Consider the following 19577-nt stretch of genomic DNA (forward strand, 5'->3'; position numbering starts at 1 on the left):
ATAGAGCAAGATTCAAACAATGAGAAATAAATAATAATAAAAAGGGATATAAGGACCCTGAACAAAAAGGGGAAAAATAACAAAAGATAACATACCCAGTCAAAGACTCACTGAAGTTTTAAGAATGGCTACAGGTGGAAGGCAGAGAAACTCCTAATCTATGCAAATAATGAGAGACAAATGTATATTAGGAGGAGTTCATGTGCCCATTTAAGTATTTCCTCCAGGATGAAATGCTAGGGAAAATGTAAATTGTTGAATTTGATGAGAAATAAGTGAAAAAAGTATGGGAGGAAGATTATAAGGGGGAATAAGCCAAATTAATCCAAATCTAAATCCAACTGATGAGGATGGAAGGAGAAAGATCACAAACAGAGGAAAGATGCCAAGGAATAATGAGGCAGGAAACGATACTACAGAGGGAAGCCGTGTAGGCAATATTACAGCAAAGATCATGTACAGGAGATAGAAGTCTATCCAGATCAGACCCAGAACAAAAGTGGGAAATGGAAGGGAAAATGCAGTAAAGGAGGAGTTACCCTCCATAGTTGATAAAATTTGGAGTACAAAAGAATGATAAAGATAAAAAAGAGAATTTATGTACAATGATAAAGAGTACATGAAATATCAAAGGTAAACAAAGAATACCTTTAACATCCACAGGCTAAGAGAAGGAGGAGGAGGAAATAAGTCTTAATGGAAAGGTGAAACAAGCAGCATGTGGAAAGTGGTTTGAAATGAGGCAAAATGAGGTAGTAAGGACCACATTAACATCCCAGTCTAGAAGGTTAGCCTGCTTCAACGAATGACTAATGTGAAAGAACCATATCAACAGGGATATGATAGGAGAGACAAACACCCTTCATTATATGGATATACAAAAGATGTTGGACACTGTTGCCCAACAGCATTTTATCTATGTATCAGAACTTTGTGACTCAAAAAAACAACAAACAATAACACTCCCACACAAGGCTGATTCATCTTTTCAGCTGGTTTCGGGTTTTCTGCAGTTGAAATAAGTATTGCCTTCAAATGTTAATTGTACTGCTGATGTTAAAGCATGTAGACATAGATTATGTCTTAGGCCTCACGCTAACAGTTGGGTGCCATGTAATGCTTCAGTACAGGGCTACTGTTACACCAAACACTACCAGCATGGTTGCAATGGAAAGTTTACACCTGTATCATAATAGATAATGGATGATAATGTGGTTATTGACAACAATTCATCATCACTATATGGTAACCAATGTGAACACGTTACCAATAATATCAAGGCAACTGATAATTGTTCCAACACTACACTCAAAACAGAGAAACATTTTTCAAATGACTTTTTTAATATGTATCAAAAAAATAAATTTAGTTCATTCAGTTTTGATTCCACTACAAAACTATGGCTCACTCAGTTTGCCCTAATTAAACCATTTCAAATAAGCTTCTGGACTAATTTAAAAAAAAAATTCACTGTGCATCATCTTGATAAAAAGTTCTGCTTTCATGCAGACTAAGAAAAATAATATACTTCTGTTCCCCATTTCTGTAGTATCAATAGTGAAGACAGCATAAAAACTATGTCACTTATCATCTCATGCATGTTCACACAGTTTTGACTATTCTTTTCTTTATCATTTGTTATTGTAGATGTAGTACCTTCTCTACATGAATAAGAGGAACCCAAATCAAGACTTCCATTTAACAATGAACAAAGTATATGTTTTGTAGGTCATTTTTTGTTGACAGTTATGGTATGAATGTTGTTTTGAAGCTGGCGAAGCAGGATTATAGTCAATTTACTTGTCATTAGACATTAGTATGAGGCCTATGATATTTTTTAACACTGCATTCTACATCTGGTCCCTTAAGGGCATTCAAGAACTAAAATAAGAGTATATATATGTATAATAATAGTTTTCAACCATATCCATTACTGAAAGATTCTCAATAATGAAGTTTTCTATAGCTCTAGGTGCATGAATAGTTGTTGAGATGATACCTAGACATAATCCTCTTTCTCTTAGTACAACAAAAACCTTCCTTTATCACAAAGGCAACTACTAGTAACTATTTTTATAAATGTTTTATTTGGCAAAAAATAAATTATACACCCAGCACTGTCAATATTTTGTTAAAAATATCAATATAGCTTTCAGTTTAATAAAATAATACCATTTAGAGTAAATTACAGTGATGTTTTAATAACAAGCCATTGTAGCTACAGCATGATGAAAGTTGAAAATACATAAATATGGGGAAAAAATATGTAGTCAGGATCTGAAAAAAACTTTATTAAATGCTTTCTCTGTATTCATTCTGATTATGTAAACATCTACTTTATACAACTGAATAAAGTTAATATTTTTCTTATCAAAAAATGTATTTCAGACAGATGCCATTTCACAGAATTAATAACAATTACGGTTTATTAAGGAGCCTAACAAATTGAATAAATTATAAAAGTAGAGTAACAGCAACTCAAATCTAACTCTTAATTGATGATGACCCAATAAAAGGAGTCAAAATGTTTTAGTCATTAAAATCACAGCTTATCTATTGTAAAAGTTGCTGTTACTGTATTTTTAAATCAAACAACTGTTGTCTTATGCCACTGTTGATAACACTATTGCACATAATACAAACACTGATAAAAATATTAGAGCTCTGAAAGCTTATAACATAATCATTAGAATGCAGCTCTCAACCAACAGAAGAGCAACACACATTCCATGTACAGTAAATTCCTTTAACACTTGTATTTCAACAAAGTTTCAATCTTGACAGGCAAAATGAACACACTGGAAGTAGGGGGGAAGCATAGGAGGTTCTATGTAGAAATAAGTATCTAACTGAAAAACAGCTTGAGGTAAGAAAATGTTAATTTCAGAAATGCTATTCATCTCTCCCCAGAACAAACAGTTAGAATTGCACACTGAAAAGATGGTTAGAAGATGGTGTACATAAAGGAATTACAAAAATAAGCATGTCACACATTAGTGTGTGAAAGAAGCGTAGTGGAGCATCACTTAGTGGGAGACTATATACTTGTTATACTGGAAATACTCTTTGCCCATTAAATCTGGTGGAGTAAAAGGTGCAATGAAAAGAACTTTCTGCATGGTGCAAAAGTGTCTCACAGTTAGGCAGTATGGAAGATCATTCTACCAACCATTATAACTCAGGTAGTTGGCAGAACATGTACGTGTAGTGTGGCTATGGCAATACTAGAGAAATACGATTTATCAGAATAAATAAAAGTAGAGAGGAATCATCCATGTTCTGGGTCCTAAAGACAGTATGAGATCTACTTGCTTGGCATAACCACCATAAATGGTCTATTTCTTAGTGTAGGAAGTGGCCTTTAATGCACCTTTACATAAATAACTCAATCCTACTTCCCAATGAAAGGTGTGTCCACTAGGTTATATGATAGTGGGATTACACTGACCCAAAGAGAAATTCTCCATAATGACCCCTCCAGAGCAGTAGTGTTAGAACATCATGAGGTGTTAGAAATGTGGAAGCATGAATTCACAATTCAGATGATCTACTAAACCATCTTACATTTTCTTTCATATAAAAATTAGCATGGTATGTCCATAGTACATAGGCCTAACTTATTCACATAAGGACTGAATTGTTCACTTAAAACAACAAAAAATAGTATTGATAAAGAAAGCTTTATCAAAGGCACCAGAACATATGCCCCAAAAATGCAAATTTGATTACGAGAAAAACTTAATGTAGCTTGAAACAAAGTTCTAACTCATAATCAAGAAAATAAATGGAAGAAAAACTGCAACAAATGATAACAACTGTTTAAAAAAACACATGCAAAAATTCAAGAATTTTTACAGAAGAAAACACCTGAACAAAGCAGTTCCTAGAAAAAAAATGAGCCTTCTTTGAAATGTTTGCTTGTGGGCTTTACTGTGCATGGAGGATGTGGCACCATTCTTGTGGTGAAGGGGTATGGTCTGTTGATGATTATATTAAACATGATGCAGTACACATTAACAAAGTAATACCTGTTTGTTCTGTGAGGAGGTTAGGAGCATTTCTGAATAATGCTTCCTTTACTAAGACAGGGAATCAATGTCTACAATAAACATTTTTGTCTAAAAAATGTAGGTGCACACTTTTCTCATTATAAAGGTTGATGTTAAGCTGGTTGTTGAAATTTAAGAATTACATGAGTCAAATACAGACATTTATATTAAGATCATTTTATGCAATGAAAAATCAAAATATACACACCACAAACAACAAAGTAAAAGAGAAACATTTACAAACCAACAGTTAATTTTGGCAAAAAATTTAACTATATACAAGAATTATCAGTTTAATACTTTTATTTCATATAATCATGACATACTAATCATGATGAACAAACTAATTTTTATAATCAAGAGTAGCAAGAACTGATGTCAATCATTTCATAAAATCTTTTCATGAAGATGGCACAAGTCAATTAATCATTCTTGGTTTGTAAAGGTAGTCACATCAAATTAAAAACAAAGAGCTATCTTATGGAATCACAACGTACAATTATCATTTCAGCAACCTCTTTTTTTGGCAAATGTGACAGAAAAAAGAGCAAATAAAAACTTGTTTCCTGTGACATCTTTAAATAACATGATCTGATGATTATTGTTTTTTAATCTTCAAAAACTGATATTTATGGGATGAAAAGATATGTTTGTGATTGCAAAACAAGCAGGCCTAACCTTACTAGCATTTATGAAGCACTCAAAATATTTTCTTACCAACATGAAATCTGTTGTGGAAAATGTTTATAATAAAGAAAATCATCAAAAGCTTTTTTATCTTATAAGTGGTATTAACAAAAGTTAATAAATGAAACCTTTCCTATGCTTAAGATAAGCCAAGGAAATTGTGATTACTGGTTAATTATTGATGGTTGTTATGTTTTGTAAATAAAATATTTGTAACAGCTTCTCGATAATGTCTTAATTGTAAGCTACATGAGTTGCATGCCATTGATACACATGCAGGGAATTTAATATCACAACATATTCAAAGATAGTAACACAAGTCAAAATCATAGTTTGATTTCAAAAAATTGAACTAAATTCACACTATGCATGTGGTACTTTGAGCTGTTAACAAAAAGAAATGAGAAGCCTTACTAGCAAGTGCTAGTAGATTAACCTTTTAGGTTAGCAGGTATAGGACTTGTCTAATACACCATTTCAATCAGATTAAAGAAAATAAAGTTTAAATTACCATACACCTATAAAACCAATACATTCTGAAAAATATAACAAAGTTGTTAAAGCTTCAACAGAGAATGATGAGATACTGAACAGTGAAATTAAACCTGGGAAAACTGTAACGCTTGTCAAAGAAAGATATCTATATGGATTGAAACAAAAAATGAAAGCAGTAAAAGTTTTACATAATATCATGAATATTATACTTATTAGATTCCAAAACTTTTTTTCTCTAGATTGAGTTAAACCATTATGTTATTATTTTAAACAAGCCTGCAATACACAGTTTTTAACAAAGATCTAACAATCTGTAGGTAGCATGATGAGTTTTAAAGATGTTACAGGAAACAGTTTGTTTGATATCTTCCTTAGACACTTTAAATCTCTAAGAATAAGTTTTACACTGCCATGTAAACTGGTAATCAGAATTGAAGAAGATATACAGAAGCAGGCTAATACATTGTCAAACTAGCAGTTCACCAGGTACGTTTTCCACTTCAATTGTTTTCTAGCTTCTTCAAATATACTACATATATCATAAAAAGTACACAAGTATGTGAAACACACTGCAAAATTTACACAAGTTTTAAAGTCATTTCTCTTAATAAGTGTTCCTAATGTAAAAAAGCACACCTGTTTGGGCAGCAGCGAGTGGTGCTGGTAAGCCCAAAGAACTGTGGAGTGTCGCTATCTCCTGGTATTGATGCTGAAGGATTTCCAAAGTATTCTGCTGGGTGTGGTCTGCAAATTAAAATAATGTTCATCTGAATGTTTCTGTGTTAAAACACCTGTGCAAGTTTGAGATGCTTTTGCATTAAACATTAAACAATCTTGAAGCAATTGCAATGTGCATTGGTTAGTTGGTGTTGTTTTTTTTAAATCTTAAAATGTCTGGTTAAACGTGTAGCCTATAATTTAAAAAGTAAATACACGATAATGTTTTAATATCTGACACTGGAAATCAATGGATTCGAGATTTTTTTTCCAAAGACAAAGTAAATTTTGCAGAGTTTTTCACTTATCTATATTAAGCTAAGAAGATTTAAACAAAGTAAAATAAATGAAATCAATAATGAAAATGATATTCTGCAAGTACAACAGATCTATTTTAAATTCAAATGAATAAATATATTTATGAACAACAAATATATATACATATATACACACATATGAACTAACAATTTTATAAATCAAAAACAGTAGCTGACAAAAGTTTAGCTTCTGATAATCAAATACATAATTAACAAAACAAAACTTTACTATTTCATGCTTACATACATCATTTTTGGTACATGTGTAGATACTACAAAACAGCAATTAAAGAATATTTGGTTTTAATTTACTGTGCAAAACATAAACAGTCCATCAAACTAAACCATCAGACACTATGGACTTGTCTACACAAAATAAGTACACATTGTACAACAATACAAAATTTCCAACTATGACATTATCTAGTGTCAGCTCTTAATAAACTTTCATATTATAGGTCACACAACCTGGAATATGTTAAGGAATTCAAAATGTTCAAAGTGAAATATTTTAGTATAAGTTACCCTAAGTCAAAATTCTACATCATACATATATTCCTGTAACATCTGCTTCATGTACATATGCATCACACATAATAAAAATATGCAACCATGAAGTCCACAAGTTATGATCATCAACTTACTTTTAAAGAAGGTATATCTATTTTGTTAAAAGTGAACACACTAGTTTTCTTCAGTTTTCATTTATTTAATTCAATTCTTTATGTTTTCAAGTTATTATAACAGTAAAGTTAATGCACCATTGCATATGATCTAACCTGTTACAACTTTTAATATATGAACCAAAAGAAGGAAATGTTTTTGCATCCAATATTTCCTATATTGGGGTTTCATGAACTGATGATCCACTTCTAGAGATCTTTGTCAAGGTTTATTAACATATATAAAATGGATTTAAACTTCATCAAATTAGCAGTTCATCATACTGGGTGACCATTTTTAACAATTTCACAAATAGAACAAAGATCACTCACTTTTTACAACAGTATTCACTCACAGGTATCTACCAAAAATGTTCGTATATGCCTACAGTTTACTGAGTGATTACATCATTCCTTAAAGTAATCAACTGATTGAAATCACTGTTTTCAATTGCTCCAACTATTTAAGTAATGAAAATATTACCATTATGATTTCTCATTATTACTTTCAGTTAATTCAAGGTCATTAAGCTTAACTGATTATTGAAGTGAATCATGAAAATAACCAATTAATCAAAACTAATTTTTCTAATTACTACTATTTTCAATTATGCCAACTATTCAATTCTCACATGAGAACAAACATTTAGTTGAAGGTAATCGATTAATGAGCTCTGGAAGTAAATGATACTGATTTCAGTATTTTACATCACCCATGAACTGATGAACTCAGTAGTAAGCATCTCTATAAGAATGTTTTAACATATTAATTCACAAAATGTATGTTACAGCAAACATACAACTCTGAAACATCATCACATTACCCACATGTATAGCTAAGGTAATTCTGTCTAATGACCAACAGTAATCTGGTTGTTAAGTACGAACTGTTAATTTACATACTTCCCAGATTATGTGATATTTAGACTCAGTGACCACTTTATTATGTATACCTGCTCTTTAATGCAAACAGCAAATCATGTGGCTGCAACTAAGCATATAAAGCATGCTGACACGGTCAAGAAGTTCAATTATTCTTTGATCAAAGATTAGAATGGGGAATATGCATGATCTAAACAACTTTGACCATGGAATGATTTCTGGTGCCAGACACGGTGGTTCCAGCATCTCAGAAACAGCTGACCTCCTCTAGAGTTTACAGAGAATGGTGAGAAAAACAAAAAGTATCTAGTGAATGGCAGTTCTGTGGATGAAACACCATGTTAATAAGAGAGGGTAAAGAAAAATGGTCAAACTTTTTCAAGCTGACAGGAAGGCCACAAATACTCAAATAACCACTCTTTACGACAGTGGTGTGCAGCAGGGAATATCTAACTGCACAATGCATCAAAACTTGAAGCAGATGGGCTACAGAAGCAAAAGACCATGTCAGGTTCCACTCCTGTCATCTAAGAACACGAAGATGAGAATACAGTGGGCATGGGATCACCAAACCTGGATGACTGAAGATTGAAAAAACATCACCTAGTCTGTTGAATCTCAATTTCTGCTGCAACATGCAGATGATGGGGTCAGAATTTGGCATGAACAGTATAAAACCATGGATTCATCCTGCCTTGGGTCAATGGTACAGGCTGGTGGTGTAATGATGTGGGGAATGTTTTCTTGGCACACATCAGGCCCCTTAATACTAACTGAGCATCATCTGAATGCCATAGAGCACCTGAGCACTGCTGTTGACCATGTGCATCCATTCATGACCATAGTCTACCTATTTTTCCAATTGCTACTTCCAGCAGGATAATGCACCATGTCACAAAGCATGCATCATCTCAAGCTGGTTCCATGAACATGACAGTGACTTCAGTGTACTCCAATGGCCTGCTCAGTCCCCAAATCTGAATCCAATAGAGCACCTTTAGAATGAGGTGGAAAGGGAGGTTTGCAGCATGAATGTGTGACAAACAAATCTGCAAAAACTGCATGATGTTATTCAGTCAACATGGACCAAAATCCCTAAGTAATGTTTCCAGTACCTTGTTGAATCCATGCTGTGAAAAAAATCATGTTGTTCTGGAGGTAAATGGGGGTCCTACCCAGTACTTGATGATGCACCTAATAAAGTGGCCACTAAGTGTATAAAAAGTCCTCACTATGCATCCGAGATGTGTTCTTGAAAAGTATGTGGGATGGTGTATAGCAAACTCCACTCAAAAGAGCGCAAACCATAGAATGGACCCAGGTGAGAATGATTCTGGATATGTTGCAGAAGGATAGTAGTTGTTTGAGACTATGAACATTACCCGTTGCATTCAAACCTTATCTAAAATTTGATAATTTTATATATTTTTACAGTATGGAATACGTTCCTTAATTCATCAATAACACATTATGCAATCAACAAATTATAATACAATAACTTATAGTAGGGACTTCTTCAATGTAAAGAAAAAAGAAAGTAATGAAATCTCTCTTCAAAAATTAAACAATGAAAATCAAGAAGATGATTCACATAAACAGCACCAAACAAAAAAATGTCTGAAAATGAGCACTGCCAAATAAAAATTGATAGTTTGGTAGAATTGAATAGAGGGAGTCACATGATGATTTGCATGAAATATGCAACTGAATCAGCCAATTCCAATGAAGGGAAGATAAAAGGCTTGTAACATCACAAACATTTTTAGCATATAGAGGGCAGCACTGAATAACAATAGCTACTTACGTGAGTGGAAACAATGTATTGTACTGTATTACTGATACAACCACTTTACCACAGTCAAACCATTGGTACAATTATGAATATGTATATATTTATATACATTATAAGACTTGTAATTATATTATGCATTAATTTGAATTAAGTGATACATAATATCATTCCAAACAGAAAATAAATCATACTTTGCTTGAAGAAGAAAAAACTAAAAAAGGTTCCATAAAATTATGCTGGATATTTTCCAGTTTCAGCTTCTTGAAATTCTTTTCATAAAAAGATCATATTCCCTTAACTTTTCTCATAAAAATGCATGTCCCCTTTTAACTCTACTCAGAAAAGGGTTATGTCTCGTTCTAACTTTATTCACAATAAGATCACATCTTCTCTCAATTTTGCTTATGAAAGGTTCAACTCTCCTTTTGAACTTTGTCCACTAAAGGTTTATGCCTCTTTTTTAAATTTGTTCAGAAAATGTTTATACTTCTTTTTAAACTTGTCCACAATAATTAGATATCTCATTTTTAGCTGCAGTGCAGTAACTCATAAAATGTCTCCAGGTTTTTTGAGAACAAACGTTTGTTAGTTTATAGCTTAGTTATCACTTGACCAATTTGAGATCTAATTACAATTTTAGATTCAGGAGACCAAACCCTTTCAACTGATGTATTTGACCAAGCCCAAGGTCTCATAAACAAATTTACTTTAATCCCGCCTAAAATAATTTCACTTTGAGGGTAGACTGTTAGAGATCCTGATGTGTAATAAAACTGAATCAGGTATATACAAGCCCCATGTTCGATATTGTTGACACATAAAAATATAGCTAATAAAAAAGAAAGAAAAGATAGACAAGTTTACTCTAAATTTGTCTAAAAGAATTTCAATTGCCACAGTTACTGAGGATTCCCTCTTGTTTTAATGTTTTTCAACAAAGTACCTTGCTTGTTATGAACTTGGTTCCCACAAAGGTCATCAGTGATTTCTATCAGAGAAGATAACTAAATTATTCTTTCAAAATTTAAGAATACAGAAATGTGTTTAGAAAATCTGTTTTATTTTATCCATTATGTGCTTATCTTCACAGTAAACAAACTAGTCTGAAATTTTCCTAGACCCATTCCATATCAATGCATTTTAACTGTCAGAAATTAATTATTAAAATAGACAAAAAAAATGGGTAAACCCATCAAAGATTCTTAAATTCTACCAAAAATGACTAAACATTACTTAATTCATGTCATATAAAATATATCTAAAAGTTTCGTACACTTTCAAATATTTTAATGATCAGCCAACTCTTCTGTTTAAACAATATAGCAGGATTCATAACTTTATTTATAAACAAGTTAGACATTTGAAGTGCAATCAATATGCAATTACAAGAGGCCTTAGAGCAACATGAAAAATAAAAAAACTACTCACTTCCAGCTGCAGATTGTGCAACAACATACACAAGCAATAACTTAATACTAATTTTCATCTGGTTTTACAATATAAAAAAGATCCTGTCATAAACAGGGCAAAAAGAAGCAGTAAGGCCAGTCAGACCATGGCCTGATCACTTTTTCATGGCATGTATACCTCCAACATATGTATTACAATTTGCTTCTTTTAATAAACTACATTAGATTATGTGTATGCAGTGTTTTTCATTAAAATGGCTTAAGATTCAATCTCACAGCATTAACCTCCCCCCTATAAATGGCAGGCTTTGTATGCCATAGTGCTTTCCACAAATTTTTGAGTTCTAGCATAGGTCTAACCACTCCAAAAATTGTTTATTACAGCAATGATAAAAACCAAGGTTTTTAAAACTCAAATGCCGTATTTTCAACCTCACAGTAATGTAGTTTATTGTAAAGTAAATGCAATTATATTACTTTATACTTGAATATTTAAAATGCAATGAAATATCTCACTTACTTAGAATTTATCAAGTATTAAGATATTTTTAAAATCAATGCAATTTATCCTATCAATATAATGACTAAAATATGTCCATTTCTACATGAAAACATACCTGTATGAAAAATTACATTTAATACAGCCATCTATCTGATTTTTATTTATTACAAAGTTAACTAAGATTAATGTTTTTTACTTAATTACTTTAATTCAAGATGTTATACTCTGACTCTGAGAAACATATAGACAAATAAATCCAAGCTCAGGTACGTTTGTTTATAAAGGTGTTAGTAGATTAATATAGCTACCAACACACATGCATTTTTTCTTAAGTTAATCCTTATATATAATTCTTAAGTGTTTTCTCCTGTATCTATTAAAAATTTTGTTTGAAAAAAAAAAGTACAATAGGTCCCCTTTTTTGAGAGTATATTCCACTAAAAATATTTTCATTTTCAAATTATATCACTTTTCCATCACAAAATACACGAATAGTACTGTTGATGTGTGTGGGAAAGACGACAAAATATTTAAACTTTATTTTTTTATTACTGTTACCATAACTTATATAACTATACATTTTTAAAACTTTTTTTTTGTATCTCTCAATAAATTTGTTTAATTAAACACAGACTCGCACATTTGATATTATGCAGTGCTATATTGAAAAGTGCATACCAAGTTTATCAGCTTCAGTTGATTTTAGCAGGAAAACTTATTTTCAAAGATTAAAAAAAATGAAATTCATTAAAGCAGCAATCTTTTCTGAGTTTTTATACTTCAACTCTAGATTTATATTAAAATTTATGATATTTTTTAACCAGCTATAATAATAGAAACACTCAGGTTAACATATGATTTAAGTTTACACCTATAACACCATTGCAACCATACAGGCTCCATGAACTAGCCTTGATTTTAACTTATAAAGCTGTGAAGAATACAGCAAGTTACATTTTCATAATGACCAAGCTTTATTGCATTTTCTTGCTATAAAGATATTTCTTGACAAATACATACTGTTCCTACTTTTGCTAGCTCTTATGCCTACCTAGCTCTTTTAATCTGAATCCTTACTTATGTTGCAGTGTACTTGAACTTAAACTTCAAGAAAAGATCATTAAATTAAAAAAAAACACCAAATACTAAGGTTTTTTATTTTAAATTATTTTTACAAGAAACTACTTTTGTTGAAATGAAAAACTTTCAACTGTGAAGCCAAAAGTATTAAGCTCAGTTATTTTTCTAATACAAGTTCAACAGTCCTAATGTTCATTTAATCTCTTAATAGCAATCATAATGTTTACTACTTGCATAAAAGTTGAGATAAGGTGATAACATTTGGACTAATGTTTAAAGTGTGAAATTACTAATTAAACCATGAAGAAAATTATAAAAACAAATTTGAGAATAACAAATTAATCATTTTAAAAGCATTGGATTTTGACACTGATGTTTTCCTTTTGCTCATCTTAATTTTAAAACATAAATATATAATTTTCAGATCATTAAGTAGACAAGAAAGAGAAACATTATCTTTTTCTACATATCTATAATCTACATTTCACATTTTAGAATGTGTGCATAAAAAACAAATATTTATCCAAATAACAAAAGTTCATTTAAAAGGATCAACTTGAATAGTAAATAACAGTTTCACATTGTAAAGTCAAGTTAACATTTTCTTAAATTGAAAACATATTTCAAATAATATATACCTTACACTCCAGCTGCTACTCAAGTAAGCATTAGACTGATTTTTTGTTCCCCACTTAATTGTCATTGGCAATATCTGTCTTGTGATACTCTCCACCTATTTCTATTCACCTTCTCTCCTGGTAGTGTATATGACTAAGCACGTCTTTCACATAATATTATCATCTTTGAGACTTACCCAATACGTAGTCTCTAACACAAGCTCTTAGTGGAGAAGAAAGGCAAGGGAGAATTAGAGGGGTTAAGTATTATTGGAAATACAATTCTGGTTTAAGAAACTGTTAACTTTCAATATATACTTATCTCCTCTAACATTGATAAGGTGGAGGGGCCAGTAAGGGTATTATCCATACAGAATGCATTTGCATAGACTGTGGGTGTGCCAACAGAATATTTATCAATCTAATAGGGGAACCTCACTAACTCCAGAATGGGTATACACTCTTCACCTAATTCATGTACTCCAGACAGAATACGAACTGATTCACCAACTCTATTGGCCATGTCCCAATCAGGTAACCAAGGTTCCACTGAATGTTCAGGGTTGGAATTGTAGAACTATGGTCCCCTAAATCCTACACTAATGGATAGGGAAATTGGACTGCTAAAATATATATACTTATGAGTGAATCACAACTTGTAGCGAAAGAGTGAAGTATTCTGAGCCACTGGAATTGTGATGATAAGTAACGTTGAAATGGTTAAACCTTCATCTCAACCAGAAGTCCAAAAAGCAACACCCCCAAACTTGGAATGATGGGTTCCTGAATGCCATACTCAACCCAAGGAAACAGAATTCATCCTTGCTCCTCAACCATGTAGGAAAGATAATTTCTACCCATCCCCAGCATTATGGAGATGATGTGGAACAAGCTGTGCTCAATCAAGGATCCAGGATGGGACCACTTTGCATTCAGAATTACAAGGAGACAATAGATATCCTACCAAAAACAATGACTGAACCAATATTAATAAAAAAGAATGGTCACAGTGAACCCAACAAGATAGCCAAGCATAAAATCTAAACCAATATTATGAGTTGGCTCCCACTCATAATATGGTGCATCTCCTACCAACATCAGGAAAAAAAATTATCCAGGATCCCAAGTAGAAGTACCAACAACTTTGCCCTCTTCTGCAAGAGTGGGAGTAATTCACTCAAGTACTCTGGAGGAATAACCTCTGTCCTCTGCACCAGTGACTAGAAACTGAGTGTGGTAATGACTCCCTAGTTTAACTAGTAGATATGATGGGTGAAAAGCGTTGGATAGTCCTAAGGAACAGAGCTCTGTAAGTAGTTCAATAAATGAACCAAGGTCTCTAAATGTTTTAAAGCAAACTGACCCCAATTTATTTCATACCCTGATCAACAGAATCCTCTAATGTTTTACTCATGATAGTCCATGAGTGGCAGTCCAGCACAGTAGAGCAATATCATCAAGTTTGTTTCTATGTGATCTGATGGAACACCTCATTTCTATGTTGCAACATAGATAAAATATATTGTGTTAATAGTTTCTAGTGTGAAATTGGCTAGATAACAGCACACTTGCCTGTGCAACACTCTCAACAAAATGAGATCCTGTGAAAAAGAGGCAAGAGACTCTGGAAAGCAAAGAAAAGAAAATATTAATAACAAGGGTACTCACACCTCCATACAATCTAGCAGATGTGGTTAAGATAGTCTACAATACCAGCCCACACAATGTTCTCCAGCAAGCAATTCGACTGGGACCACTAAGGGCATAAAAATGTGACAACTTTGATGAGAGATGGCTCACAGAAGTCTTTTCACCTTGAAAGAAAATTCAGAATAAGAAATATGGATCAATTTTCATACCCATCTTGACAAAGTAAATGGGGATAAATTCCAAGGAACTGAAGGATCCCAATGAAGAAAAGTTGCTGCCTAACACCCCTAATGGCATTAGAGGTGCTGACACTTAAAAACCCTTACTCGATATAACAAATGATTGAGTACCAACTGGTCACAGAGGTGAGTAATAATAGTCAGATTAATTGGTGAAAAGGATGTATTCTATTTCTTTCCTGGCTATCAATGTCTTAGGTAAGAAGAATTTGTTTGGGTGTAAGAGTACACAGATAAAATGATAAAGTATCCTATACATACACATTGCAAACAACTCTGACAGGTGACATCCACAGGCCAACAACAATAAAAAAATAAAACTTAAGGGAAAAGTGAGAAATGGGACAGAAGACTAAGTGCTCCAACTGATGTTGAGAAAGAGCATATAATAGTACCTTACTATATAAGCTACAAAGGATCTAAAATGACTTGAGAAGGCCAGAAAGAACTGGGAACTTAGTTTTGTCTCTTCTTCTATTTAGCTGCCTTATATAAGATGGTTGTGGAAGATGCAAAACACCTGTTAGAAAAACATGTCAATAAAAGAGTTTTGGTGGCTGGCATTTCTAGATGAAGTGGGTACAAACTCCTCTCAAATACACCATTGTTAATATTATGCTATTTCTGTTGATAAATGTCCATTGTGGGACAACACAAAGATTGAGACAGATACATGGCAACATAAAAGTTAAACCTCAATGCCATGCAAAGGACTGCATAACCTCCACACAAGAAACTTGAACTTCTGAGTGGCAGGGTGTACAATGTTAAATTGTAGCTGTCTGAACAGTAATGGATATTAGGAAGAGGTACAACAAAAGCAGAAACCAGTGTGATTTGGTCATTTTAGTGCTACCTAAAGAATCCAACAAGGGATTGAACAAATTGTAGCGAGTACTCTAGTTACCATACAAATTAGTGAGAAGACACAGAGGTGCAATCTTGTCCAGTCCTAACTAAAAGCATTTATTGCCAATGTCTAAGGGTGTGGAACTGGAGACCAAAATGCTTGTAGTTGAGTGTTCAAATGAGGGGCAAATGCATCAATCATTAGTATCTCAAATTCAGAGCAAATCCAATAGAAAAACTTCATGATGCAGTAGTCACTAAACTAATCAAAAACATATACATCAGCTTGTATTTAATGGACACAGAACAATTTTTATAAACCAACCTTGAAAATCTGGAAAATGAAAAAAACAGATAAATATCTTCTTTGATAACTTTTATATGATTACAACCATACTTCTGTTCATTATATCATTTAAGTTAAAGATGCTGATGAGCCCTGGTCTTCAACTTATGCCAAACATTTTCAATTGGGTTGAGATCAGGTGACTGCAATGGCCACTCCAGAATGCTTATATGGTTCCTCTGGAACCAGGATTGCACATATTTTGATGTGTGCTTAGGGTCATTGTCGTGCTGGAAGATCCAACGACGCCCAAGCCGCATGTTCCAAGCATCATTCTTGATACAAGTTCCTAATATATCAACGTACTCTTCTTTATTCATGATTCCGTTGATGTGGTGAAGACTGCCCACACCAGAAGAGATGAAAGAACTCCATAGCATGATCAAGGCACCTCCATGTTTAACTGTAGGGACGGTGTTCTTTGGAAGATTTCGTTCCCCCTTCTTACGGAAAATATTGCGAACATCATTGTGCCTGAAAAGCTCAATTTTCGTCTCGTCTAACCAAAGAATACTCTTCCACTAGGTAAAGGGTTTATCTACATTCTTTCTTGCATACCTCAATCGTGCTTTTAAATGAACAGGTTTTAAATATGGAGTTCTATGAGGACAGCATGCTTTGAACCCAGAAGAGCGTAATATGTTCGTAACTGTAGAGGTGCTTACTTCAACCCCAGTTTCCCTTACCAGTTTCTGTATGTCATTACGTGTTAAACGAAGGTTCCTACTAACTTCTCTGAGAACCTTCCTCTTGGTTCTCTCTGGAATTTTGGTGGGGCATCCGGAACGAGGGAGGTTAGCAGTTGATCCTGTAAGCTTAAACTTAGCAATTATGCTTTGAACAGTAGATTTCAGCACATTAAGTTGTGTAGCAATACTGGAAAGAGGCAAACGAGACTTGTATTTTACAATAATTTGGTTTTTTAAATCATTGGATAGTTGTTTCCTGTTCACCATGATGACCAAGCAGATAATGATGGAGACGGCACTAAATTAACGGAAGTAAATGTTTTACTGGCTAAATTCCTATAATTATGAACCCAGTGTCTAGTTCTGGAATGGTATAATGTAGTTTGTTTGCCAAATTAAACAAAATTTTTACGGGAATATCAGTTTTTCCACACACTCTGAACTGTATGAACAATTTCTGTTCCTCCTATTTTTGGTTATTTGTTTATAAACAGTTTATTTGTCATTTAATTTACATAAAAAATTATGTAGATATGTGTTTGTATAATACTTATAATATATTACATTTCTATTAGCCTAATCATAATACTTTTTACGTTATGAGCAAAAAACTACTCACGACGCAGGGGTACAAACACTTTCTGTCGTAACTGTAAATAGATATCCTTCATACAAAAGAATGTATAATTTCAATAGTTATATACCAGAATATCATTAAAGACTGGTTTACTCTGCAAAAGTAATGAAAATGTGAAAAAAATTATAGTTATCGGTATGATCACAGGGACAATGATATAGTAATTCTATGACTAAATTGTGGTTAATATTTGTTTTTCTTTAAATGATGGATCTATATCTAGATGTAGATCTAATATTCAATGATGTACTTTTAATATATTATTCTGCACATGCTTCAGTTTGCATGCATATGACAAAGTATACATTAGGAGTGGAAAAGCAAGCATAACTGGGGTCATATTTTGATATTGTAGATCTAACATTTTTTATGCTGCATATTAGTGAGATCTAACAAAAATTCATAAAAAGTGTTGTAAGTAAGAAAAAAACAAACAAATAAAATAAAGAGTTGTTTGTCCATGTCCATTTTTCATAAATAATAGCTGAAAGTGAAATTGCATAAACATTTTTTATTTTAGCATATTTCTATGTGTTTATAAAACCTAAATAACTTCTGACAATTGTATGTTGTGCTTAAAACATTAGCTAAAACTTGAGTTTACTCTATATGTTTCTCATTTTTGAACAGCTGATCAAAACAGACTATCATCACTGTTATCAGGCTGTGAAAAGATCGTTATGTGCCACTGTCAAGAGCCTGGCTGCTAATAACTGTGGTTGATGGATATCCTTCGAACTTTGGATACATACTGGTCACCACATATTTCGTTAGCGCATTTTTTTTTACAAATCCAATATCAAATTGTAGTTTATTTTCAAAGTCTCATTTCAAAAGGTGTTCACTGCACACATGGCAGCTTTTGCTTGAACTCCATTTATGACGAGTTCTTGATATGAGCTTTGTCCAGGCCATGTGCCATTTTCTAGATGACTTAGGTGAAAACTCATGCAGAGATATTTCCTTTTCCTTTGGAATTTTCCCACAACCGTAAACAACAAAGAAAAAAACAGATTTGTTCACTAACATAAAAATGTATTCACAATATTTGTCAAAAGAAATTTGTCCAAAAAAAAAACAGTTTCTATGCACAAAATGGTGCACAAAGAGGAATTCCACCACTACTGGCCTTGTTTATCTTGAGTGATATCAATTGCCTCTAACTGTATTTTTCATACAAGCAATTGCAAAGGCTGGCTGTTGTGCAATCTTTGGGAGCTTGCAAGGCTGAGATTATGGCAAATTAATGAAAAATAACTTGACTGTAATTTTTAACTTGTATTTCTACAGCACTTTAAAATAAATACAAATGTATTGTGTTTTTAACTGTACAACATCTTTAAGCCTATAAAGTATCTTTAATTATGTTTACAAGGCTTACAATTGTGACAATTTTCAAATTAAACAGAAAATTTACAATAAAATGAAATAAACAACTTTTTTTTAATTTGAGATTTGTTAATGCAACAGAAGGCACTTGATACCTTTTTGAATTTCAAATGTATGGCCAACTCCATACCATGATGAGTTCAGCTGTGCATTTACCAACAGAAAAACAATTTTTTGTTGTTTGACAAAAAAGGCAAGCACTAATGAAAAAGTTTCAACATGAAACAATGTTAACTAGGAGGTTTAAGCAAAATCAATGAGATCCTTTCACAAAGAATATCTTATATATTTACATACTGAATCATCATGTGTAGAAAAAAATCCAGTAAAGCTTGGAAGGAAAGAAAACAAGATGCCATCAGAAGAAATGAACTGTTTGGAAACAAATTTATTGTATTTATTAGAGATTTGGGATGTTTCCAGTTGTTAGGCATAAATTTTGCTTCACAATGGTTGAAGCATCAACAAACTAAAAAGTTTTGACCAAAAATATTAAAAATAATAGAAATATGAGAACAGGATTCAGACAACAAGAATTCAGCAACTGGTTACTACATCTCAGAAACAGA

At 32.6% G+C, this 19577-nt stretch overlaps 1 protein-coding gene across 14 annotated transcripts in view; it reads right to left on the reverse strand.

The window, feature by feature from the left end:
* The window catches only part of LOC143239029 (uncharacterized), a 72141-nt gene that overhangs the window by 26239 nt on the left and 26325 nt on the right, over window positions 1-19577 (reverse strand). For 6 of the 14 annotated variants that reach the window (XR_013020919.1, XR_013020917.1, XR_013020920.1 and 3 more), the window contains exon 5: window positions 5868-5975. The exons of 6 other annotated variants lie outside the window; for them this stretch is intronic. Coding sequence is in view for 4 of the 8 variants with exons in the window: in XM_076479764.1 (XP_076335879.1) it covers window positions 5868-5975 (108 nt within the window). In the remaining 4 variants the exon portion in view is untranslated. Of the gene's footprint in view, window positions 1-2070; window positions 2278-5867; window positions 5976-19577 lie in introns of those variants that run through there. 2 more of the 14 variants (XM_076479769.1, XM_076479772.1) reach the window with 2 other exon arrangements.

The sequence above is a fragment of the Tachypleus tridentatus genome, chromosome 13 (genome assembly GCF_004210375.1).
Source record: "Tachypleus tridentatus isolate NWPU-2018 chromosome 13, ASM421037v1, whole genome shotgun sequence".
In the NCBI taxonomy this organism is placed as follows: Eukaryota; Metazoa; Arthropoda; class Merostomata; order Xiphosura; family Limulidae; genus Tachypleus; species Tachypleus tridentatus.